The sequence below is a fragment of the Strix aluco genome, chromosome 12 (genome assembly GCF_031877795.1).
Source record: "Strix aluco isolate bStrAlu1 chromosome 12, bStrAlu1.hap1, whole genome shotgun sequence".
NCBI classification, from domain to species: domain Eukaryota; kingdom Metazoa; phylum Chordata; class Aves; order Strigiformes; family Strigidae; genus Strix; species Strix aluco.
The window spans coordinates 2,783,583-2,807,873 of NC_133942.1; the positions used below are offsets into that span (position 1 = coordinate 2,783,583).

The 24,291-nt window shown below is 57.3% G+C and overlaps 2 protein-coding genes across 2 annotated transcripts; one reads left to right on the top strand and one right to left on the bottom strand.

Moving 5' to 3' along the window:
• The first annotated feature begins 257 nt into the window (after positions 1 to 257).
• Positions 258 to 4,606, top strand: LOC141928917 (uncharacterized). Its single transcript, XM_074837784.1, has 8 exons — positions 258 to 1,248; positions 1,564 to 1,719; positions 2,097 to 2,198; positions 2,576 to 2,678; positions 2,839 to 2,898; positions 3,463 to 3,592; positions 3,658 to 3,778; positions 4,331 to 4,606. Exons 1-8 carry the CDS (start codon positions 715 to 717, stop codon positions 4,604 to 4,606), a joined length of 1,482 nt encoding a protein of 493 aa, XP_074693885.1. The 5' UTR covers positions 258 to 714.
• A 152-nt stretch (positions 4,607 to 4,758) lies between these two features.
• LOC141928918 (uncharacterized) lies at positions 4,759 to 15,835 on the bottom strand. Its single transcript, XM_074837785.1, has 11 exons — positions 15,728 to 15,835; positions 15,195 to 15,296; positions 14,711 to 14,813; positions 14,492 to 14,551; positions 14,280 to 14,373; positions 12,362 to 12,454; positions 11,766 to 11,805; positions 11,312 to 11,608; positions 7,711 to 7,826; positions 5,131 to 5,420; positions 4,759 to 4,922 (listed from the first exon to the last, which is right to left on the bottom strand). The coding sequence occupies exons 1-11, from the start codon at positions 15,833 to 15,835 to the stop codon at positions 4,759 to 4,761; spliced, it is 1,467 nt and encodes a 488-aa protein (XP_074693886.1).
• Positions 15,836 to 24,291: the final 8,456 nt, after the last annotated feature.

Below are 24,291 nucleotides of genomic sequence, written 5' to 3' on the forward strand. Positions count from 1 at the left end.
AGCGTGTGACAGGTACCAACCCTGACAGCCTTGAGGGCTCCATCCCCATGGGGAGAGTGGCCCAGAGACTCTGGCTGCCAGACCCACGGAAAACTGCGGGATATCTATCCCTGAGGAGCAGGGCTCTCCATCCCACCACGCTTCCCCCTTCAGCCAGAGCTGGCCAAAGCAGAGCCCCTGCCCCATGGGGAAGAGCTCCCTCAAGCTCCTCCTGCCTCCCTGCGCACCCCGAAATGAGGGGGGTGGGCAGGGCCGGGGTCCGGAGGAGTCGAGGCAGCCCGACTGACTGAGTTTGCTCTGGCTCGGCAGCGCTGCCATGGCCATGTGGGAGGTGATGATCTCCGTGCCCCAGACTTTGTGGACCGTCTTGTCGGAGCTGCTCGGCGTGCTGCAGGACTGCCGGCTGCGCAAGGTGTTCAGCTCTGCCACGGAGGACTCCTGCATCTACCCCTTGGCTGTGAGTGACCCACGCTCAGCCCCAGCGCTCTGCCTTCCTCCTCCTTCTCCTCTTTCCCCTGCTCAGCACCAGCCAGACCCCTGTGCCACACGGTCAGGCCCACCCGTTGCTGGTTTGGCCCCACCAAGCCTGTCCTGGCACAGGCAGCACTTTGCCTTCTGCCCTGCCTGCATCCCCCTGCCCAGCTCTGCAGCCTGGAGACCCCGGGAAGGGGCAGAAACCAGAGTCAAGGCGGTTGCTGGTCCTGGGTCAGAGACATGGGGACTCTGAGGTGGCTTCAAAGGGAGAGGAGACACTTGCCATGGACCGTGATGGTGGGGGGGAGGGAGCCCTGCAGCTCTGCTGGTCTCTCACCACTGTCTCCATTTCAGCTCCTGGCCTGTGCTGACATTGACACGGAGGAGTTCAGTGCCCTGTACAAAGCCCAGAGGTACCTGAGGCGTCCCAGCCCAGTGATGCTCTCACTGGTGCTCACGGGCTTCATCACCCTCTCAAAAACACCTGAAACGGTGAGCGGGGGGTTGGCAAGGGGAGCCACATCGGCAGCCGGGGGCTGGGGCAGTGGGGGGTGTCTTTCACCACTTCACAAAAAGGCAACGGTGTGTTTCACACAGGCCAGAAAACTGCCGGTGCTGCTGCCTGACATACTGGAGACCCTGACGGATGCCAACGCCGATGTCAAGACCAAGGCTCTGGTGTTGTTCATCAACGTGATGGGTCACATGAAGAGAGAAGAGGCCAACCTCATCTCCCTGAGGCTGGTGGAGAAGCTCCTGCCCCTCTTCAATGATGTAAGGCTGCCATGGGAGCCTGAGCCAAGGCGATGGGTGCAAGATGGCTGCCCTTCAGTGCGGCCATGCAGGAATCATTTGGGCAGGGGTCCCCCCCTTGCTCCTCTTGTGTAGCCTTTTGGGGCTCTTCCCCTCCCCGCTCCTCTTCCGGGGCCTTCCAGGGCTCTGGGGCCATTGAGCTGCAGCTGCAGATCTGGCCGACGGCTCCTGTGTTCAGGATCCAACCCTGGAGCAGCTCCTCCCCCATCAGCCTCGCTAACGTCCCTGCTCCCCATGGGCAGGGTGCTGAGCTCCCTCTGTCCTCTTCCCTGCCAGGAGTCCAGCCGGCTGCGGGAGCTCTCCATCCGCCTCTTCAAAGACGTGATAAAGACTGCGGTGGGGAGAAACAAGAAAAAAATGGTGAAGACAGTGCAGAGTGTCCTGCTCCCACTGTTCTTCTATACCAGCGACCAGATCGAGAGTGTGGCCAAGGTGCAGTGACCAGCAATTGGTGTCACAGGGAAGGGCGTGCTGACACTACGGGGGTGGCCTAGGAGTGAGGGACAGTGGGGTTGTGTGTCACCGCAGGGTCCCACTGCACTGGTCCCACTGCTGCAGAGCTTGATAGGGAGGTGGGGTCCCCCCCCGGCCCACAGGAAGGGTCCCTGCAGCGCCACCACGAGCAGGGCCAGAGAACCTGGCACAGACAGTTTCCTGCTCCCAGAGTGTGGGATGGCCCCAGGAATGAAGGGGGATCCAATCCCGGGATCACCCTGTCCCCCCAGCTCAAAGCCAGGCCCAGAGCAGGAGGATGCCAGGTCTCCTTCCCTGGGCTCTGGTGCCATCTCCCAGCCTCTGCTTCTCCACAGGCTTCCCGGGACACCCTCCTTGCCTGTGCAGAGTTCCTGGGCTGGAGGAGGCTCAGCTCCATGGCCAAGACATGCCAGACACACCTGATCGGAGAGTGCTTGGTGAGGACAAACCCCAAAGCCCAGGGCTGGCTGGACGAGGGCTGCCCGCCATGCCCCTGGGGAGGGCTGTGCGGCTCTGCATCTCTGCCCTGCTCCAGCCCTGCTGCTCCAGCTGCATCCTCTTCCCTGCCCTCAAGCACGCAGCCCCCAAGAACTCTTGTCCAGGAGACCCCCGCCCATCTGGGCCCTGGCAGTGGGACGCAGGGGTCTCAGCACCCCCAGCCCCCTCTGCCTGTGGCTCTCTCTGGCCCTCAGCCCCACGGGGCTCCTGGCTGGGAGACGGGAATCACTGGGAGGGAGCAGGGGTGCTGGCAGAGGGACTGGTCCGGACGGCTGTGGAGGGTCCGTACCAGCCCCGTGCCCTTGTGCTCCCTCAGATAACGCACAACAGGAGCAGGGTGGTTGAGTATCTGCACCAGAGCCTGCCCTACCTGAAGGACCCTCAGGCCACCGTGCGAGAGGAGGCCGTCAGGTTCATCGGTGAGTCCCTGGGGACCCATTTCTGCCCGGTCCCAGCCCCAGTCCCCACTGGTGGGCTCGCTATGGTCTTGCTGGGTCCCACCGCCCTCAGGAGCTGTCCTTGCCGGGGGACAGCCCTGCCAAGAGGGAGCAGGGCTCTGACATTAGCTCTGTGTCCCAGGTCTTGCTGCGCGGTCCCGGAGGATCCTCAGCCAGGAGAGGCTGTGGGAGATCTGCAACGGTGAGTAGGGGACAGAGCCCGGGCAGGTGCTGCTGTGCCCAGCCCCGCTCCAGGAAAACGCTCCAGGGGCAGACGAGCAGTTTCAGGAGGTTTTTTTCAAGAGCAGTTTCAGAAAGTTGTTTGTGTCCCAACACATAGGTTAGCATATATCTTCTAGTAAGGTCTTGAAATTGGAGGAATTTTGTTTTCTCACCAGAAAGGAAGGGAATTTGTGGGGAAAGAACAGCTGTCTCTGTCCTGCCCCTTGCCAGGAGGCTGATGATGTCCAGACTCCACATTGTGATGCTCAGATCAATACACGGGCTCGTTGAGGGCACGCACAACTCTAGACTAGCTCGTACGGCAAACGAAAAAATGACTGTGGCCTGGCCCAGTCCTGACCTCTTTTGTGTGTCAGGGGCACACGGGTCATTCCTGAGCAGCAGCTTCAGCCGCTCTGGTTGTCTCACCGGCTCCTCCTGGCCAGGGAAGGAGGTGGATGGGGCTGGCATGGGCTGGAGGTAGGTCCTGGGGGTCCCTGCGGGCAGTGGGGGTTCATGTCTGTTCTGCTCCCTTCTCTCACAGCGCTCCTGCCCTTGAGGAAGGACACTGAACTCTCCGTCAGGTCCCTGGCAGCCGAGACCGTCTCCATCCTGACAATAGAGCAGAGGCCGATATCAAGATGGAGCCTGCGGTCGCTGTTCTGCTGGCCCTGGTGAGCCTCGGAGAGACCAAATCCTCTGGAAAAAGGCTGTACTGAATTTTTTTTTTTAAATAAAGCTGGAGCCACAAGCCGCTGGGACTCCATAGCGTCCTTCCCATGGGGACCACTCTGAGTGTGCTGAGCAGGGTCCCCCCTGGCCTCTGCCGCTGCCCCCAGGACTGCACACCTGGACCCAGGGTGTCCCACGAGACCACAAAGCCCGGAGAGGAGGAGGAGGAGGAGGGAAGCTTTAGCCCATCCTGCCCCTCCCGAGACATCTCAGGGCACGAAAAGGCACCTGTGCGCCAAGCTGGCACGTGGCCATTTGTCCCAGCACCAAAATCCTCTCTTGTACTGGGGAGCTGGGCTGGTTTTGACTGGGCACTTGTTAGCTGCTAGAACTTTCTGGGGTCAAATTGGGGGATTCTGGGGTCCAAAGAGAATTTTGGGCAAAACAGGGAGGCTTTTGGTGGTGCTGGTGCAGATTTTGGGGTAAAACTGTGCGATTTTGAGATTCAAGATAAATTTTGGGATGAAAAATAGGATTTTTGGGGGTGCTGAGGCTGACTTGGTGTCAAACTGGGAAATTCTGGGATCAGAAGTGGGAGATTTGGGAGTAAAAAATGGGAGATTTGGGGGTCAAATGCGGGAATTTTGTGGTAAAATTGAGGGATTTGATGGTGAAACATGGATCGTGGGGCCATGGATGATTTTGGGGTGAAAAGGGGGTTCGGGGGTCTCACCCCACAGTGCCCAGGTGAGGGTGGCCCCGGTGACGGTGGCACCACCGTCCTCCACCCCCACGGCCTGGAGGACCACCCGGGTAGCCAGGGCGCCTGTCAGGGTCTGCACAGCGCCTGCCCAGTGCTCCCAGTTACCACCCAGTTACCCCCACCTACACCACCTCCCTCCCAGTTACCTCCCAGTCTCTCCCAGCACTGCCCTGACTCTTTCCAGTGGCCCCCAACCACCTTCCAGTGTCTCCAGTCCTCTCCCGGTGCTCCCAGGTCATCCCAGTGCTCCTGAGTTCCCTCTCAGTAGCCCTCAGCTGCCTCCCAATTACTTCCTAGTGCCCCCCAACCCATCCCCGTACTCCCAGTTACCACCCAGTTACCTCCCAGTACCCCATGCCCACACTGCCTCCCTCCCAGTTACCTCTCAATCCCCCCAGGTCCCTCCTAGTACGCCCAGCTGCCACCCAGCACCCTCCAGTCCCCTCCCAGCACCCCAGCCCCCTCCCAGTTCCTCCCAGTACTTCCAGTAGCACCTGGAGTGCCTCCCAGCACTAGTACTGGAGGTAGTCGGGGCTGACCCTCTCGGGGTACACCTGAGGCAGCAGCACCTGCTGAGGGGGGACACATGGAGGGGGGGTCAGGTACCCCTGGGACCCTCAGGGACCCCAAATCACCCCTGTGACCTCTCCAAACCCCATTTGCCCCCCACCCCCGCCTCAGTCCCTCCAAAACGCCCTTAGCCCCTGCCCAGATCCTACTGGCCCCCCAGTTCTCCATTTTTCCCCCCAAGATTCCAACAGTCTCCCCGGAACCTACCGGCCGCCCCTCCTCTCCCTTCTCCTCCAGACCGTGGAGCACCTGATGGGGAATGTGCTGTGCCTCCTCCTCTGCCCCTCGGCGTGATGAGCTGGACACCAGCCGGGTCCCCGCTTCCCGCGCAGCCTCTGCACCCGCTCACAGCTGTGATGCTCCTCCTGCTTGGAGCGCAGGAGGGATCCACCCGAAGTAAATACCCAATAAATGGGCTTGTTTTAAGAAATCCTGTGTCCGTGAGCGTCTGGGCAGCACTGTGTTGGGGAATGTCACCCCTTGGCTCCATCTCCGCTCTGCAACAAACAGTTTGTTGTTGAATTTACGTTTGCAGTGGTTACACTCAGACGTTTAGTGCCTCCTTCTCTTCTCTCTCTTGTCCTGGTGGTCTCCACATCCCCTCCTCCCCGCCTCCTTTCCCACGGCCCTGACCACCTCTGTCCTTGCTCCAAAGGCCGCCGCTGAAATCAGCTGTTCCATCCCTGGGTCGGGCTCTTCCTGGCTGAGATCAACCCACCACACGTGGGTCCCTTCTTTCCTCAGGGAAGGAGCACAGAAGGCACAAACAAAAGCAATCCTGTTGGTAACGAGCAGAGTACCAGAAGGAAAGGGTCTCTGAAATTCAGTGATGTGTGAAAATCTAGACAATGTCTCTGTCCCCAGATGAGAATTAAAGCGTTATGTGGTGATTCGTACACGTATAGTGACTGATTAGAAGATTTTGCCACCTCTTGGGTGCCCGCTTAAACTACATCTCAAGTGAGGGGAGGTTGCTGCAGGCGCAGCGCTGCCCTGCAGGTCCCCCGCACCCAGGAAGAGGGGGGAAGGGGGCCTCTCACTTAGGGCTACCCACCCCCTCAGAACCCCCTTTCCCAGGGTCCCCATTCCCCCCAGCACCCCAAAACTCCCATCGGGGGGGAGGGGAGGGGTGTTGTACACAGCGCTGCCCTAAGGGACCCAGGCCTCTGGGAGGGAGGAGGGGGTGGCCGAGGGGGGTCAGGGGGATTTGGAGCACAATCCCCCACCCCAAATTGCCAAATTCCACCCCCCCTGCTGCTCACCGAGGGCGAGGCAGGAGCAGACCCACTGCAGCATCACCGCAGTCTGGAGCTGGTGATGAAGGGAGAGCCGGAGCGGGGCCAAGTGAAGGGGCATGGCCGGGGGGACACTGGGACTGGGGGGGGGGTGTCAGTGGGAGCAGGGAGGGGCACTTGGAAGTGGAGAAAGAGGGGGGGCGGAACTGGGAGCTGCTGGTTTTAGTGGAGCTGGTCCCACCCTGTGTCCACCCCAACCCCTGCCCTCCCCTGGGCGGGGGGCAAAGGGTTGGATAAGGGTGGGGCTTGTGCAAGTGGGTGTGCAAAGGCTGGGGCTTGTGTAAAGGCTTGTGCGAGCTTTGGGGCTCGAGAAAGGCTCGTGCAATGTTTGGGACTTGTACAAATGCATGTGCAAAGGCCTGTGTGAAGTTCAGAACTTCTGCAAAGGCCTGTGCAATGCTCAGGCTTGTACAAACGCGTGTGCCACGTTTGGGGATGGTGCAAATGCAGGTTCAACACCTGGGACTTGTGCAAAGCCCCGTGCAAGCCCTGGTGCGTGTCCAAGAGCCCTGGGACATGGGAGAGCAGGGATACACTGTGGAGCACTGGGGGGCACTGGGATGAACTGGGATGAACCAGGGGGCACTGGGAGTTTATTGGGTTATTAACAATATTAACAATATTCTCCTGTGATTCCTGACAGTGTCACAGAAAGAACTCTTCAGCTTTACCATTTGCACCTTGTCTGGATTCACAAAGAACGTATGGTAGTTCCTAATAATTATGAAAATTAATCAGAAAATAATACTGAAGAAAGTAACAATCACAGCTGAACAACAGAGTTGAATAAAGGAAGGGATGAAATGAGCAAAAAGTGCGTCAGCTCTTGGAAGTTGTTCCTACACATCATGTGTGTATCCTAATCCTCTGAGAGATCAACATCAGAGGAATTCCAAATTCTCTTTCAATATTATGTCTACGAGAGAACCCAAAATATTCTACTTCCTAAGGGAACATATAACAAGTTAATTCCACGGCATCATCCTGAGGAAGAAAAGAAAAAGAAAACTAAAAGGATTTCAAGCACTGAATATGCTTTGAATAAAGATTTTTTAACTGAATAAAGATTTTTTAATGGAAAAGAGAAGAAAAAAGAAGCCTGGCAGCAAACAGTTGAGAGAGCTTCTATGTAACAGGGAGCATGACAAAGGCAGACGAACCAGGTCAATATAAACCAGACAATTGTTTCTTCCCTTTGAGACGAGAACAAACTACCACTATACAGATTATTGACATTTGAAAAAAAGCACTTTTTCCACATTGCAAGTAACTAGTTAACAAGATAAATGAGGGATTTTTTTTCCTATTTTATTGTATGATTTTTTCACAAGTCTTTGTCTTCATACCAGTAAAGGACTAAGCCAATGGCCCCAACATGCCTCCTGAAACCAAAGTCCTGCCTTCCAGCATGTCCAAGCTCCTCGCATAAACATTGTGAAGGTGATGAACCAAACTGGAAACAAAATTCTGAAAACAGGAAGATGTCCCCTACCTTTCTTTACCATCTGTGAACATCCTACGGCTGTTAGAAGCCAGCCCTGCGGTGAGCAGGAGGTTGGGATCAGTTCCAAATTCCGTTAACCTGTGCACATTGAGATGGGATGTATCCTGCAGGGGAGGCGGGGTGCAAACTTAGAAAACTGAAAAAAACCAAACCTCCAAGGTACAGAAAGCATTCTAACACGGGAAGCAAAGCTGAAATGCCACCCTCGGCACACACAGGTATAGACTGAATTTCATTCCACCTGCTGGTCCCTGTACGGCCCCTCCAACTAACCCGGGCAGACAAGTTCATTGACCTTTACACAGCAGCCTGCTCAGTAACGGGCAGGTTGGGATACTGCTGGACTTTGGAAAAGTCAGCTCCTGCTCCAAGGTCCCGAACAGCCTGGATCATCTCTCTGAAAGGGAGGAGGGGATTTTCCGCACCATCCTGATGTATCGCCGTTGGATGTTAATTTACTTTGTGACCTGTGTAAGGCGTCTGGAAGCAGAATATGATCACTGAGATGGCAGATCCTAATGCGATACACCCATCACTATTTGCTGCTGTGCTTACAGTTAGCAAAGGCCATAAAGCACATTCTACCAGATTAGGGGGAAACAAGAAACTAATGATTGCCATATCATTGTCCTCTCTTCTTCCACTAAAGAGCTCAAACTGGTTTAAAAATTGGTGTCATTAGACCTGACTTCCAAGGCAAGAGGCATTTTATCACTCAGCATTGTTACCAGTGACAGAGCAGAGAGGGAGCGCAGCAAAGCTCCATGGGGAGGAAAAAAAATTCTCAAGAAAAAGAGCAGAGGCGCTTTCATTCAATTTAAAACTGCATAGCCTAGCAGATACACACTGGCCAAAACTGACCTCGCATCTTTTAATGCGTAAAACAGCACTGAAGGCTGCCCTGCAATCAGACAACTACAGCTGGTGACTGAGCCATGACGTTAACCACCGGCGAGTCAGGCTGGGTAGACGGTCTCAGAGCTCTTCTCCCACCTCTGCCAACTAGTGCCACAGCAGGCAGAGCCCCCGGCAGGCTGAGGGCCCTGTGAGTGCCTGCACCCACCACCTCTCTCTGTCGCCTAAAAGCAGGATAACAGAACTTGTCGACACCAGTTTGATGCAGATAAGCAGACACTTCTTTATTAACGGCCGGGTGCACGGGTGAGTGCTCTCACCAACAACGCGCACCAAGCGCAAGAACCATACACCTTATATAGTATTCAATCATACATATTCATTAGGTATTCAGACATAAACATAATAATTCCTGGAAATCATTATCATACTCCCCTCCTACTTCCGATTCTGCGCACTAAAGCTTAGAAATCTCTAGAAATGGGTCTGGGGTGTAATGTGGGTCGGTGGCCCATGAGTCGGTGGTCGTGATCTCCCCCTGCCGAATTACCTATTACCTGGTTTCACTGTTTCTTGGCAGAGATCTGTGAACTGTTACAGTTCATTCTCCTCAGTTCTCATTAATTTTGAGTTGTGGTACATCTAAGACATTCTTCACAATGTATTCTAGGTAATAAATTACTTTTGTCTAGACATCTCCATAACAACTTTAAACAGAATTATTTTCAATTATAAATCTAATTACCTAAGCAGTACCTAGGTGTACCTAGTAGATGATTACTGACCAGTTCTTCGGCCTTGGTACAGGGCTATACAGAGGAATTCATAGCAGCATTGGTTGTGGTTGCTGTGCAACGTACAATATGCTAGATCAATGTAAACTTTTGACTCTACTATTTCTAGAACTCCTGTTTCTACTGATTTTAATGTTCGCCACACAAATCAATTTATATTTTTAATCATAATAGATCAACAAGTGAACAAGTGAATCAGCAACTCTGCAACATCTCCAGGGGCCAGAAAGAGTCTGGAGATTCAACAGATGCCCCCAACCTCAGGGCAGCACAAGGGAGAAGTCAAATGTGCCAAATCCTGCTCAGCGTGCAGCCCCGACCAGCTCTGCAAGCGCAAGGAATGAGTTTACCCAGGAACTCTGGAATCATCTGTTGTTTGATAGGGAAGCAACATCAGGGACTCAGGAGTCCTGTTGTCAAGCAACAAGAGGGAGAAAGTGGTTGACTGAAGAAAAACCTCCAGGTTTTGTGTTCCCTAAAACAATTATTTTCCCCAGGTCATGTCTGAGCTGTGGCCTCTCCTCCCACACTCAGTCTCTCTAAAAAAATAAAAATAGTCTGTCGGTCTCATACAGCAAGGCTCTTCTACAATTTATGTTTATTTCCATGTGCCACGATAAGACAGAATGAATGACAGGCTCACTCACTGTCAGCTTTTCATGTGTTATTTCACAGTTGACTTATACAGCAAGCTTCTGTACACCCAGCTGCTTGACATAAGTGCCCAGAGGTTTATTTTTCAGCCTGCCTAATACTCTTTTTGATCTTCTGGATCAGCAATATACAGCATAGACTTCAGTATTTATGATTTTAAGTCCTCATGAAACTGTGTTGCTAACTGATGTCTGCCAAGAAAGGCAGCTCAGGTCACATTCTGAACAAGATCATCTTAGAATCATTTTATATAAAATGAGAGCAACAGCAGCAACAACAGAAAAGCACGCAAGAGCGGAGGGAAAAAGTGAGCCTCGAAAAGTGAGCCAAGATTTAGCAATGACCTTAAAGATTCAATGCAGCAGGAGAAAATAACCAGAGCATGTGCCCTGCCACAGCCTCTCCTGCCAGACACTACAGGAAGGTAAAGTAATCTCAGAGGACCCTGCTAATGGCTCTCCAGCCCGTTACACAGTCAATGCAGTACAGGAATCTACAAAACAGGGGGTCCCCTGCATAACACTTTATTCATAGGCATTCTGCTTTTTCTGCTCTGCTGCTAACCTTGCTGTCAATCTCAAAATGATTTCTGGAGTTTCTGGTCAAGATCAGCTTGACCCAGCTGATCAGGAGCCTTCGTTGCTCACCATGTCTGCGCATCATCCTCTGATGTGACTGTAGCAGAAGACTGCCTCTCCTCCCAGGTGGAGCAAGAAATCATCACCACTTTCCAGGAACAGAAAAGCCCCAGGAGGTGGCAGGAGCAGCCCAGGCAGTTTTTCCCTTGGGCTCTGTCTGCCATTAGCGATGGGATTCAACCATAAAATGCCTCCTTCCCCCACACCAATATCTCACTCCGTGCCAGAGTAGGGATGGGAAGCTGCTCCCAGTGCCCAGCCAAGGCCATCTGGCAGCACAGCAGTTTCCTTTAGGCCCTTCCCAGCAATCCCAGTCTCATTCCGGAATCCATCGGAAGCAGTTTGTAATTAAAGGTACCTGCTGGAGATACCTCCCGGGCTCAGGGATTTACAGGGAGAGAGGCAAAATGGAATTAAAACGGCCAGATGAGGCTGGGTCGCTCCTCCACCAGGACAGTGCTGAAGGACGTTGCCTTTCCAGCCCCAAACCGCTGCTCCCCCCCCCCCCCCGCCATTTCAGCTTTCCCCAGGAATTCAGCACCAAGAGCCACCGGACAGCCCGAGGGGCATGAAGCCGCTTTTCTGTTTTGTTTTTCCCCTTTTCCCCCCCCCAAATCTGCCGCCGTTCCAGGGTCCCGCTGTACTCACCCAGAGCGGCTGCTCCCTCGCAGGGGCCGGGCGAGGCTCCCTCCTCCCGGGGGTCCCCACGGGGGGTCCGGAGACGGCGGGGGCTGGGGGGGGGCAGGACGGAGCAGCGCTCCGCTCCCTTGGAGGGTGCCAGGCGTGGAGGGGGCAGTTTCCCCGCTGCCCCCTCCCGGGGCCGGGGCTGTGGGGGCGGCAGGGCAGGGTGTCTCGGCGCGGGGCTGGGACGCAGCTTCTGCCCGGCAAAGGCGGCCGGTTCGCTGCCGCCCGCACGGAGAGAGCTGCTCTGCTCCGCCCGCTCCGCTTCCCCCGCCGGCGCCCGGGGCTCAGCGTCCCGCCCCCCCCCCCCCCCCGCCCGCCCCGGGGCACCCCCCGCCCACCCCGCCGGCCCCGCCGCTCCCCCGGCCCCGCCGCCGCTGCCGGCCGAGCCCCCCCTGCCAGCGCCGGGCCCGGCGGCAACCTCCGCGGCTGCTGCCGCCGCCACCGCCGCTGGGATCGGCCTGAGGGGAGGGGCGGGAAAGGAGCCCATTGGCAGCTGGAGGGGAGGGGGCGGGGCCAGCAGCCCCTTTAGCACCGTTCCCGCCCCCAACCGACCCTCTCCCTCAGGCCCCAGAGGGCGGTTCCAGTGCAGCCGCCTCCAGCCGAGAAATGCTCTGTGCTGGCCGGATTTCAGTCACACGAAGCGTTTTTGGCCAAGAAAAGGGCCAACGCAGCCCCAGCGCACGCTCTGCCAACCCCGACGCCTGGCACAGGCCTGAGCGGGGGCAGAGGCGGGCGAGCGGCCCTGCAGGAAGGGCTGTGGGTGCCGGCGCCAGCAGGGCCTGTGTGCGGGGCCCGGGGAGCTGGAGAGCAGAGGGATGGCGGGAGCTGGAGCAGCCCCAGGCCAGGCACCAGCCGGGCTCTGCCTGTGAGGAGCCAGGCAAGGCCCAGCAGAAGAGCCTGTGCAGGGCCCGTCGGGGACTCGGGAAAGGAAAGGGAACTCGTGGCACTGACACCGCTGGGAAGTTTTGTCAGAGCTCTGCGGTTCGATCACTCTAAAGAGCATTTCATCCCTACAGCATGTTGGGATGTGGATAGAGCTCACGGGTGGGATGTGCCAGCCACACATCAGCTGGGACAGCCTGTGATGTGATGAGCATGGCGACGTCCCTGCAAGGAAATCCGCCACAGGCTACGGCAGAGAACTGCGGGAGCTCAGCGAGGGCAGGAGGAAGGAGGTCTCTGCCGAAAGGACCTGAGAAGGGTCTGGTAGGGAATGGGGCCCACGCTCACAAAAAGGTGTGGGATTCATGAGCTCATCTCAAGTGCATCTATACCAATGCACCAGTATGAGCAACAACCAGGGGGAGCTTGAGGCCATGAGAACTATGATATAGCAGCTATAACAGACATGTGGTGGGATGCCTCACACAACTGGAGTGCCCCAGTTGATGGCTACAAGCTCTTCAGGAGGGACAGACAGGGAAGGACAGGCAGTGGAGTGGCCCTGTATGTAAGAGAATGCTATGAGAGCTCAGAAATCAAGTATAGTGATAACGGGGTTGAGAGTGTTTGGATTAGGTTAAGGGCCAATAAAGCAGATCTTGCTGTGGGAGTCTGCTATAGACCCCCCAACCAAAGCAGTGAGGTGGATGATGCTTTCTATAAAAAGCTGGGAGAAATCTCACGGTCACTTGCTGTTGTTCTTGTGGGGGACTTTAACCTCCCGGGTATCTGCTGGGATCAGAGCACAGCAGAGAGGGAACAATCCAGGAGGTTCCTGGAATGTGTGGAGGATAACTTCCTCACACAGCTGGTGAGTGAGCCGACCAGGGGAGGTGCCCTCCTGGACCTGCTGCTTGTGAACAGGGAAGAGCTTGTGGGGGAGGTAAAGGTTGGAGACTGTGTGGGGTGCAGTGATCAGGAGATGATTGAGTTTTCGATCCTTGGACAATCAAAGAGAGGGGTTAGTAGAACTGCCACCTTAGACTTCCAGAGGGCAAACTTCAACCTGTTCAAAAGACTGATTAACAAAATCCCTTGGGAGGTTGCCCTGAAGGATATGGGAGTCCAGGAAGGCTGGATGTACTTCAAGAGAGAAGTCTTAAAGGCACAGGAGCGGGCTGTTCCCGTGTGCCGGAAAACAAGCAGGCGGGGAAGGAGACCGGCCTGGCTAAACAGGGACCTGTGGCTGGATCTCAAGAACAAAAGGAGAATCTATGACCTGTGGAAGAGGGGCCAGGTCTCTCATGAAGACTATAAAGATGTAGTGAAGCTATGCAGGGAGAGCATTAGGGGAGCCAAAGCACAGCTAGAGCTCAACTTAGCCACAGCTGTTAAGGATAATAAAAAATGTTTCTATAAATTCATTAACAGCAAAAGGAGGATTAGGGAAAATCTCCCTCCTTTACTGGATGCAGAGGGAACTAAGGTAACTAAGGATGAGGACAAGGCTGAGGTGCTCTAGGGGGGGACAGGGATTGGGGCTCAAAGCAAACAAAGCCCGTGGGCACTCGTGTGCTCGGTGGCCACAGACCGTGTAGATGTGGCCCTTAGGGACGTGGTTTAGTGGTGGGCTCACCAGTGTTGGGTTAACAGCCCGACCTTAAAACATTTTTTCCAACTGGAATTACTCTGATTCTCTGATTCTATTAATTCTCTATTGCTGTCTTGTACCCAGTAAGGGAACGCGACTGCTGGTACCTAAAGTGATTTATTTTTTTTTTGAGAAGGCAAAATTGCCCCTTGGTCTTGTGGTTTAACCCCAGTCAGCAACTAAGCACCATCACTCCCCAGCAGGATGGGGGAAGAGAATTGGAAAAGTGGTGGGTTGAGGTAAGAACAGTTTAATAACTGAACAATAATAACAACAATAACAATAAATTGTCATGAAAAGGAAATATGTATTCAAATATGGCCATTTTCCTGAGAAGAATTTCATCTCTCCGAGGCTCAGCAGGGCCAGCAACACAGTGACCGCAGGCTCCATCGTGACCTTGGCTTCTGCTGTAGAGATGTCAGGATGAGGATGGTCTGAGCTGCCAGGGAGCTGACGGAGGGTTCAGCATCGTTCTCCAAGGGCTGGAGGGCTTCAAGAGAAGGAAACAGAGCAGACGTGAACCCCCACTGCCCGCAGAGCCCCCCAGGAGCCCAGGCTCTGTCCCCTGCCCCACCAGCCCCAGCCAGCACAGCACTGCCCCTACTCACCATTGCAGATCTCCCACAGCCTCTCCTGGCTGAGGTTCCTCATGTGCCGCGCAGCAAGACCTGGGACACAGAGCTAATGTCAGAGCTCTGCTCCCCCTCGGCAGGGCTGTCCTCCGGCAAGGACAGCACCCGAAGGCGGTGGGACCCAGCAAGACCCCCAGCGAGCCCACCAGTGGGGACTGGGACCGGGCAGCCAGAAATGGGTCCCCGGGGACTCACCGATGAACCTGACGGCCTCCTCTCGCACGGTGGCCTGAGGGTCCTTCAGGTAGGGCAGGCTCTGGTGCAGATACTCAACCACCCTGCTCCTGTTGTGCGTTATCTGAGGGAGCACAAGGGCACGGGGCTGGTACGGACCCTCCACAGCCGTCCGGACCAGTCCCTCCTGCCAGCACCCCTGCTCCCTCCCAGTGATTCCCGTCTCCCAGCCAGGAGCCCCGTGGGGCTGAGGGCCAGAGAGAGCCACAGGCAGAGGGAGCTGGGGGTGCTGAGACCCCCTGCGTCCCACTGCCAGGGCCCAGATGGGAGGGGGTCTCCTGGAGAAGATCCCTTGGGGGCTGCGTGCTTGAGGGCAGGGGAGGAGGATGCAGCTGGAGCAGCAGGGCTGGAGCAGGGCAGAGATGCAGAGCCGCACAGCCCTCCCCAGGGGCATGGCGGGCAGCCCTCGTCCAGCCCGGCCGGGGCGTTTGGGGCTTGTCCTCACCAAGCACTCTCTCATCAGGTGTGTCTGCCCGGTCACGGCCAGGGTGCTGAGCCTCCTCCACCCCAGGAAGTCTGTGCAGGCACAGAAGGTGCCCCAGGAAGCCTGTGGAGAAAAGCAGAAGCTGGGAGATGGCACCAGAGCCCAGGGAAGGAGACCTGGCATCCTCCTGCTTTGGGCCAGGCTCCGAGCTAGGGGGACGGGGTCATCCTGGGATTTGGTCCCCCTTCATTCCTGGGGCCATCCCGCGCTCTAGGCGGGGACAGGGATTGGGGCTCAAAGCACACAAAGCCCATGGGGACTCGTGTGCTCGGTGGCCACGGGCTGCTGCTGAGCAGGGAAATGTCTGTGCCAGTTTCTCCATCCCTGCTCGTGCTGGGGCTGCAGGGACCCTTCGGGGGGAAGGAGGGCAGTGGCAGTGGGACCAGTGCAGTGGGACCCTGCGGTGACACACAATCCCACTCGCCCTCACTCCCAGGCCACCCCTGTAGTGTCAGCACGTCCTTCCCCGCGACACCAATCGCTGGTCACTGCACCTTGGCCACACTCTCGTTCTGGTCATTCATACGGAAGAACAGTGGGAGCAGGACACTCTGCACTTTCTTCACCATTCTTCTTGTGTTTCTCCCCACCACGGTCTTCATCACGTCTTTGAAGAGGCGGATGGAGAGCTCCCGCACCTGGCTGGACTCCTGGCAGGGAGGAGGACAGAGGGAGCTCAGCACCAGCCGCTCCTTGCCCATAGGGAGCAGGGGCGTTAGCGTGGCTGGGGGGAGAGGAGATGCTCCGGGGTCAGATCCTGAACGTAGGAGCCGTCGGCCAGACCTGCAACTGCGGCTCAACGGCCCCAGAGCCCTGAAAGGCCCCGGAAGAGGAGTGGGAAGAGCCCCGAAAGACCACGCAAGGCGAGCTGGGGGACACCCCTGCCCAAATGCTGCCCACAGGGCTGGGGCTGAAGGTCCTTCACCCATCACCTCAGCTCAGGCAACCACGGCAGCCTTACATCATCAAAGAGCGGCAGGAGCTTCTCCACCAGCCTCAGAGCAATGCGGTTGGCCTCTTCCCACTTCATGTGACAAATCACATTGGTGATGACCACCAGAGCCTTCACCGTGACATTGGTGTTGGCGGCCGGCAGGGTCTCCATGATGTCCGGCAGCAGCACCAGCATTTTCCTGGCCTGTACAAAACACACCGGTCACCTTTTTGTGAAGTGGTGAAAGACCCCCCCAGGCACCCCTCAGCCCCCTCCAGAGCAGGGAGGGTGCTTGGAGCCGTCACCCCACATCCTCCCAGCCTGGGCCAAGCCACCGCATCCCCCAGGCCCCGGCTACCACCATGTCTCCCCTTGCCGACCCTCTGCTCACCATTTTGGGTGTTTTGGAGAGTGTGACGAGGCCCGTGAGCACCAGCGACAGCATCACCTGGCTGGGACGCCTCAGGTACCTCTGGGCCTTGTACAGGTCAGCAAACTCCTTGTTGTCAATCTCAGAGCAGACCAGCAGCTAAAATGGAGACAGCGGTGAGAGACCAGCAGAGCTGCAGGGCTCCCTCCGCTGTCCCAACACAGCCCGTGGCAAGTGTCTCCTCTCCCTTTGAAGCCACCTCAGAGTCCCCACATCTCTGTCCCAGGGCCAGAGCCAGGCAGGGGGATGCAGGCAGGGTGGAAGACAGAGTGCTGCCTGTGCCGGGACAGGCTTGGTGGGGCCAAACCAGCATTGGGTGGGCCTGAGCGTGTGGCACAGGGGTCTGGGAGGAAGAGGAGGAGGAGGAGGAAGGCAGAGCGCTGGGGCTGAGTGTGGGTCACTCACAGCCAAGGGGTAGATGCAGGAGTCCTCCGTGGCAGAGCTGAACACCTTGCGCAGCCGGCAGTCCTGCAGCACGCTGAGCAGCTCCGACAAGACTCTCCACAAAGCCCAGCGCGCGGAGATCATCACCTCCCACATGGCCATGGCAGCGCTGCGGAGCCAGAGCAAACTCGGTCAGTCGGGCTGCCTTGGCTCCTCCGGACCCCGGCCCTGCCCACCCCCTCATTTCGGGGTGCGCGGGGAGGCAGGAGGAGCTTGAGGAGCTGTTCCCCATGGGGCAGGGGCTCTGCTTTGGCCAGCTCTGGCTGAAGCATTGGAAACGTGGTGGGATGGAGAGCCCTGCTCCTCGGGGATATCCTGCAGTTTTCCATGGGTCTGGCAGCCAGAGTCTCTGGGTCACTCTCCCCATGGGGATGGAGCCCTCAAGGCTGTCAGGGTCGGTACCTGTCACATGCTGGAGAGATGTCCAGCAGGGTCCTGACCACCTCCCTGGGGCTCCACCTGATCAGCAGTAGCAGCAGCGAGTCCAGGCTGTGCCGGGCCGGCTCCGTGCGGATGTGCTCCACATTTTTGTGGATGCATCTCAGGATTTTTGGCACCTGGAGTGGACACAGATGAGGATGGTGCTGCCCTTCCCATCCCTGCTTGCTGCCTTTACATGGTTTTGGGTGCCCGAGCCAGCCGGGTTAGGGCAGGAGGGAAGAACAAGACTTGACACGTCTTGACACTGGACAGTCCAGCCACGGGGCACTTACATCGCTCATCCAGGACGCAGGGGCTCTCATGGCCATGTCCACGATTCCACTGCCCATCTGCCTGTCATGGGCGTCGTCCGCTGTCAAGGCCTCAATGGCCACAAGGAGAATGTCCGTCTTCTGAGAAGGCTGAAGATCTTCCCCAAACGCCTATGGGAGGAAGGACGAGGAGATGATATGTCACACTGAGCTTGGCTGAGCAGCTCAACCACCTCTGGCTCCCTTTACTTGCACAAGCAGATGCCACAGACAAGGGTCCCAATGAGGGGGGAGCTCGTTACCATTGTCATGATTCTGCTGCGGAGCGAAGGAAGCGACCAGGTACTCTCAGCATCCCATCCCAATTCCTCTGGATTCTCCTCCAGCAGCACCTCATCTGCATGGAAACATGGAAGAGTTGGTAAGACAACAGCCATCTCGGCCAACAAGCCTCTCAAAGGGTGACAAGAGCTTGAAACAGGGGAAACGGGGTCCTGGCGTCAGCCCCCTCACTCACCGATCCGCAGCGGCTGGACCGTGGACACCTCGTGGGGCTCCGGCAGAGAGCTGCTCTCCCTGCAACCCCCTGTATCCTCCCAAGCCACCCTGGGGTGCCTGGGGGGTCTCTGCGCCATCCTCAAAAGTGGAGGAAAGTGTATGAGGGACAGTGGGGGGGTTCAGCTTAAGGTAAACACCGGGGGCGGTGGGGAAAGACGTGGGCTGTGCTCAGGAGTCTCCTCACTGTGCTCCTGCCCTGTCCCTTCCCCGTCTTGTCAGACACTGCTTATATAGGGTGCCGTGGGGTGACACGGAGGGGTGTCACAAAGGGGTGTCACAAAGGGGGCTCACATTGTGATGTCACACAGGCTGGGTGGGGCCGGGGTTCCGCTGCGGGGGGTAGGGACCCAGCTCGCCACTGGGCCATGGCTCCTCTCGGGCTGCCCCCAGGCCCCCATCATGTCCCCTCAGGACCTTCCTGTATCCACCGGCTCCTCCCGGAGGGTTCACACACCCCAGCACAGACCCCGGACCTTCTGCCTTGATCCCGACAGAAACACTCCAGACTGCCCCATCTCTCCTTTGCGCTCACCTGAAGCGCCGAGACACCCTGCCCTGCCACCCCCACAGCCCTGGTCCCGGGAGGGGGTAGCGGGGAAAGTGCCCCCTCCACGCCCGGCGCCCTCCGAGGGAGTGAAGCGACGCTCTGTCCTGCCCCCCCACCAGCCCCCGCCGTCTCTGCCCCCCCCGTGGGGACCCCCGGGAGGAGGGAGCCTCGCCCGGCCCCTGCAAGGGAGCAGCCACTCTGGGTGAGTACAGCGGGACCCTGGAACGGCAGCAGGTTTTGGGGGGGAAAAGGGGAAAAACAAAACAGAAAAGCAGCTTCACGCCCCTCGGGCTGCCACGTGTCCTGCCATCCTGCTCTCCTCCAAAACAGCTCCTGGATCGGGAGGTTGGGGGGTAGCTCTGAGCACACCCAGCATGGCCTGGGCACTGCAGACGGGGGTGGAAGGTGGACAGGAGCCTTCTCTGACCAGTGGTGTCTGGTTTCTCTCCCCAGAGTGCCAGCATCTCATCAGGTGGTGGTTGTCCTCGCGGCCTTCAGACAGACCATCTCTGGAGGACATTTTCAACCACTCCTGGCTGCGAGGCACTCACCTGCCCTAGGAGATGGCAGAGACCCCACCTGCACGGTTTGGCCCGGGACCCTGGCACATAACAGCTCCAGGCTTCTCCTGGCCATAAGAAGCAAAGAAGACCAGGCTTCCTCACCACCGCAGCACTGAGCAGGGATCGTCGGGAACACGCACAACCTGTCCCGAAGCTGGGCTGGAGACCTGATCTTCCAAGTGCTGGTGGCCACCACCCCACCCAGCTGTCCTGGGCTCCATCTGAATGACCCTGTCTTGTTTGCTGGTCTTGCCAGTAATTTTTTTTTTATTTTTTGGTTTTGGTTCTGTTATTGGTGGAGAGAGGAGACCTTTTTGCAAACCATCTGGTTTTGGTGGCTCCCAAACATCTCCCTGACCACCTGAATTCGGGATGGCGAGAGGATCAGAGACCTTATTGCAAGAGAAGCTTCAACGGGGGAAAAACAGTGGCCGAATGGCTGCCGCCTCCGCTGTCACCGTGCTCGAGTGCCTTCAGCTGAGATCTGGGCTGTGCTGGAGGAAATACTTGAATTTCCCTACACTGCTGCTTTTCCAAGAGTCGCCTGGGCATGTACTTCCTTTTCCCCCTTCAAAAAGAAAACAGGTCAGAAGACACCTGGGAGCCAAGCAGGCGATCCCTCACCTCCCGTGCCTCCACCTCGCCTGGATTTTCTGGGTTTCTTTGCTTCCCGGTGCCCTCACGAATGCACAAACAATGCAAACCAACAGAGCTGTAAACGTGTTCAGTTATATAGGGGCGAAGTTTGATGTACAGTTGTTAATAGTGATAACGTTTTACCTTTTATTCTTTTTTCCAGTTTTTGTTTTTAATTTATTTCCATGGATTTGTTTATTACAGAGAGAGTTCTAGCCAGCAGGATAACTTATTTATTTATTTATAATTCCCGTGGGTTTCCAACCCACGCTTGCTCCCACAGCTGCTGCCCCCCCGGTTTTCTGTTCGGGCCTTCCCTCCGTGTCTGCCCCGTGCCCATCCCCACCCGCAGTGTTTCTGGCTGGCGGGGTGCGGAGCGGCTGCCTGCTCCCCAGCTCTCTCTGTACAGAGTTCTGGTTGCTCTTGTTCCCTTGCCAGGTGTTTTGGTTTTCCCCGCGGGTGTCTTGTTTGGGGCTGGGGAGGGGGGAGCTGCTCCGGGCTGTCCGCGCTGTCAAGTCTTTATATGTTTTAGCTGGCGGGTTTTTTCTTAGTAGTTCATATTGTACAGGGAAATTCAGAAATTTTGTATTTTGTTAGTGCGGTTTTAAATAAAAACAAACCACTTGACGTGACGGAGACATCCCTTTACTGCGGGGCGGGATGAAGGATGCTGCAAGCGTGCTGGGTCCCGGTGGCCACACCGTGGCGTGGCTACTGCGGGGCTACTGCGGGACCGCCCGTGTGTCTCCAGCTGAGACTAACCCCAAAGGCTCGCTGAGCCACGTCAGCCAGGACCAGCCAGCTGACAGCCCCACGGGGAAGGCTGGACCCATCCCTCGGCGGGGTGTTTCCAGGGCCGACAGCTCCTGGCAGGTCTGGGAGGGATCGACGGGCTGTGGAGCCCTTTGCGTTTCCGTTCACCCGCAGGCTGGTGCGGAGCGTGTGCTGGGGACGGCGAGGGAACAACCATCAAAGTGACCTTGTGAAAGGCCGGGTGTTGTCAGCCACAGTAAATTTCAGTCAGGCAGATCCTGTTGCTCCGGCTCTGTTGGCACAGAGCGGGTGTTGGGTGCCGGGTGCCGGGGGTGAAGAAAGCCGCCGGCGGGCTGTGCCCACCTCCAGCTCGGCTGCGGCGAACGCGGAGCGAGAGGAAGTTGATCTTGGGATTACGAGAAGTCGGTCGCTGTCAGTCAGCGGCGGTAACGCTTCGCTCGAGCTTTTACCCTCCACCCTGTCAAACCCCACTTCCCAGCTCTGCGGTGCTTCGGCTTTGGGGGTGGTGGTTTTGGGTTTTGTTTCCACTTTGGATTTTTTTTTTTTAAATTAACGTGCTGAATTTTGAAGCCCTGTTCCTGCTTGACCTCATGGCGCACCTGCTGCGCTGCGCACACAGGGCTGTGTCTGCCCCAAGGAAGGGGCACGTTTCCCCTTCTGCAGGTTACTTTGCAAGTCCCCCAGATCTCAGACAACAAAACCGTCCTTTCCTTTTCTTGCCCCCGGGCTTTCTTGCTTAAACCCCCCGTGCCCAGGCAGCAGTCCCTCTCCCAGGCTCACCCCGGGCTTGCCAGCACCGCTGTCCGAGCCGGGGGGCTGCTGTGCGAGGGAATGGGGGGTCCTGGAGCCACGTCCCAGCCTCGTGGGGTGACCTGGTGTGCTGTGTCACTGCTGTGCCTCCGCCTTCAGCAGAAAGCCTTAACTCAGTTTGTTTGTTTTGCCCTTTTTTTTTTTTTTTTAAACTCAGCTGCATCTTTCATCTCCTCAGGGCTGCTCCAAGCAGGAAGCGCAGCTCCACACGCCTTCAAAGTTTAGGCCTGTTTTGAGATGTGGTTTGTATTTAACCTCCTCTCTCGCTCGCTTTTTCCCCAGACCATCCGGGAAGCTGCTCTTACACAAAGCAAACCTCCCCGCCATGCTGCCTGCTACCGCGAGGAGCCTGAGCCCCTCGGGTGGCCGCCGTCCCCCTCGGCACCACCGAAACGCTCTGGCGGCTGCCCTGGCTGCGGGCTGAGCTCGGCCCCCCCTGCCCGTAAATGCTGGCTGACTGCTGCGGTGTTCCTTAGAAAACTCACCGCAGAAAGGCTGAGCAGGTCGGGCGCGGGGCTGGGGTTTCACAACTTTTTATTGCTCCCCGCTGTCAGCGGGGGAAGGACCCACATTTCGGAAAGCAGAAAAAAACGATGAAGCAGGAGCAGGATGAGATTTCAGACTGTTGGACCTCCCGCTCTGGGAGTACCAGAGTCCCGTGGATGTCTGAGGACTTGCAAAGGGCCAGCACTCATCACACCTGTGGCTTCCTGTACCCACTCATCCCCAGCAAAGTTGCTTGGTGATGCAGAAAGGACTGGCCAGGGCAGCCTGCAGCCACAGCAACAGCGAGGGTTGTGTTTTGCACGTCCCTGTCTGGGACTGAGAGATGAGCAACAGCCAAACCCCTGCCACGGCTGGAACAACGCAGATGAGCACCGAGGAGAAAAACCCCCTGGGGAGCGGGGGCCGGGCTTGCCGCAGGGACCCCCAGAGCTGGAGACTCGGAGGTGGCATATCACCCCACGTCCTGCCGCAAGGAAAACATCCAGCTGCCCCCGAGGCGGCGTCTGAAACCCTTTGGCCCTTCTCAGCCCAGTGAGGCACAGGAGCTATTTTAAACACCTGCCTTAGGATGGGGTGAATTAGCAGCAAACCAGGTGTCCCACGGCTCCACCCCCAGTAATGAATCCCAGTGGAAGTCGGTCTCCAAAGGCTTTTTGCCGATGGCCTGTGTGGCAACAGCACCACCTCCACAGGGCAGGTGGGGAAACTGAGGCACGGAGCCCCAACCTGCTGGAGATCTTTTGCGGTGGAGCTTGGGCTCACCTGCCTTTCCCTGCCCTACCCCTCCTTAGGCTGGGACCAGCCGCAGAGGAGCTCCCAGCTTTAAACCCCTGATGGCCCCACATCCCCCAGGCAGGGGATTTAGTCCGCCAGGAGTCGAGACTAAAGCCCTGCACCCCCCTCAGCATGAACCCGGGGTGAAGCCTGTCCCTTCCCAGCCCTCCTCTGAAAAACAAACCCCGTGCTGTGACAGTGGGGGCGGCCAGGTGCTGGTGTCAGGCACCTGTAGCCCCGCTCCAGACCAGAGTCTCATGTGTTGGGGTTTACACCGACCTTCCTGAGAGTGGGATCTGCGCTAACCCTGCCTGCGTGACACGTCGAAACTGCATCACTCGGCCGGAGAGTTGGTGGGGGTTTTGATGAGGAAAAAACCACTTTATTCACTGTAAAACAAACAAATAAACAACAACCGCAAAACCTTCCAGTGTGTAAAGTTGAGTCAAATTTCGCAGCTTCAGCCAAGGAAACATATTTTTTAAAGGGGAAACCAGTGTGATTCTTTCATCCTTTCCCAAGCTGTTGGTCCCCTCTCTCCAGGGTAATATTTCTGTGTCCCTGATCACTGTGTTTATCACAGCTGGGAGGGGGTTAAGCAACCCAAACATGCTGCTCCTGTTTCTCACTGAAGCAGCCGCACTGCAGGGACACCCCGGCACGCGTGTGCACCTGACCGGCTGCAGGGACGAGATCTGCCCCCGCTGCAGAAGCTCTTCAGGAAGGTGCAGGAGGCGCAGGCGCAGCCCCCACCTCGCTGCTGGTGTTGGGGGGCGGCCCCAGAGTCGGGGGGGGGTCCCTGTAGCGCTGGAGAGGAAAAAAAGAGGGTGAGGGACCCTACAGATCCCCGTAATGCCCCATAGGGGATCGGGGGGGTTGGGGGGGCTGTACCCTGGGGTCCCCCCATGGAGGCTGGCTGGGGGGGGTCCACCTGGAGGAGGAAGGGGGTGGGGGGACACTCTCAGGATCTATAGGGGCTCTATAGGGGCCCTACAGACCCACACGAGACCCCAGGAGCACCCCCCAGGCCCTCCAGCCCCTCTACAGCCCCTCCAGCCCCCACAGCGCCGCCCTATAGATGCCCCATAGAGCACCCACAGCCCCTACAGAGCCCCTCTACAGCCCCCCCAGCCCCTGTAGAGCCCCCATAGAGCCCCCCCAGCCCCTATAGTGCTCCCTATAGCCCCCCCAGCCCCTATAGAGCCCCCCCCAGCCCCATACGTGTGGGGCCATCCCCATCCATTATTGGCAGCAAATCGGCCACCAGCAGCCCCTGGGAGCAGGAAGAGGAGCCGCTCCCAGTTCACACCAGTACAGACCAGTATAAACCAGTGACACCCCCACTCTACCCCCTCTGTACATCCCTGGGCACCCCCAGCATAGCCCAGT

Excerpts from the sequence above, each read along its gene's own strand:
- LOC141928917 (XM_074837784.1), top strand. The coding sequence starts at position 715 with ATGGGGACTCTGAGGTGGCTTCAAAGGGAGAGGAGACACTTGCCATGG. Across the intron at positions 2,199-2,575 it reads ACCTGATCGGAGAGTGCTTG|ATAACGCACAACAGGAGCAG; the intron begins GTGAGGACAAAC and ends GTGCTCCCTCAG. Across the intron at positions 2,899-3,462 it reads GCTGTGGGAGATCTGCAACG|CGCTCCTGCCCTTGAGGAAG; the intron begins GTGAGTAGGGGA and ends CTTCTCTCACAG.
- LOC141928918 (XM_074837785.1), bottom strand. The coding sequence starts at position 15,835 with ATGAAGACCGTGGTGGGGAGAAACACAAGAAGAATGGTGAAGAAAGTG. Across the intron at positions 11,806-12,361 it reads TATCCACATCCCAACATGCT|GCCGATCCCAGCGGCGGTGG; the intron begins GTAGGGATGAAA and ends CCCTCCCCTCAG. Across the intron at positions 7,827-11,311 it reads CGAGGGAGCAGCCGCTCTGG|GATACATCCCATCTCAATGT; the intron begins GTGAGTACAGCG and ends CCTCCCCTGCAG.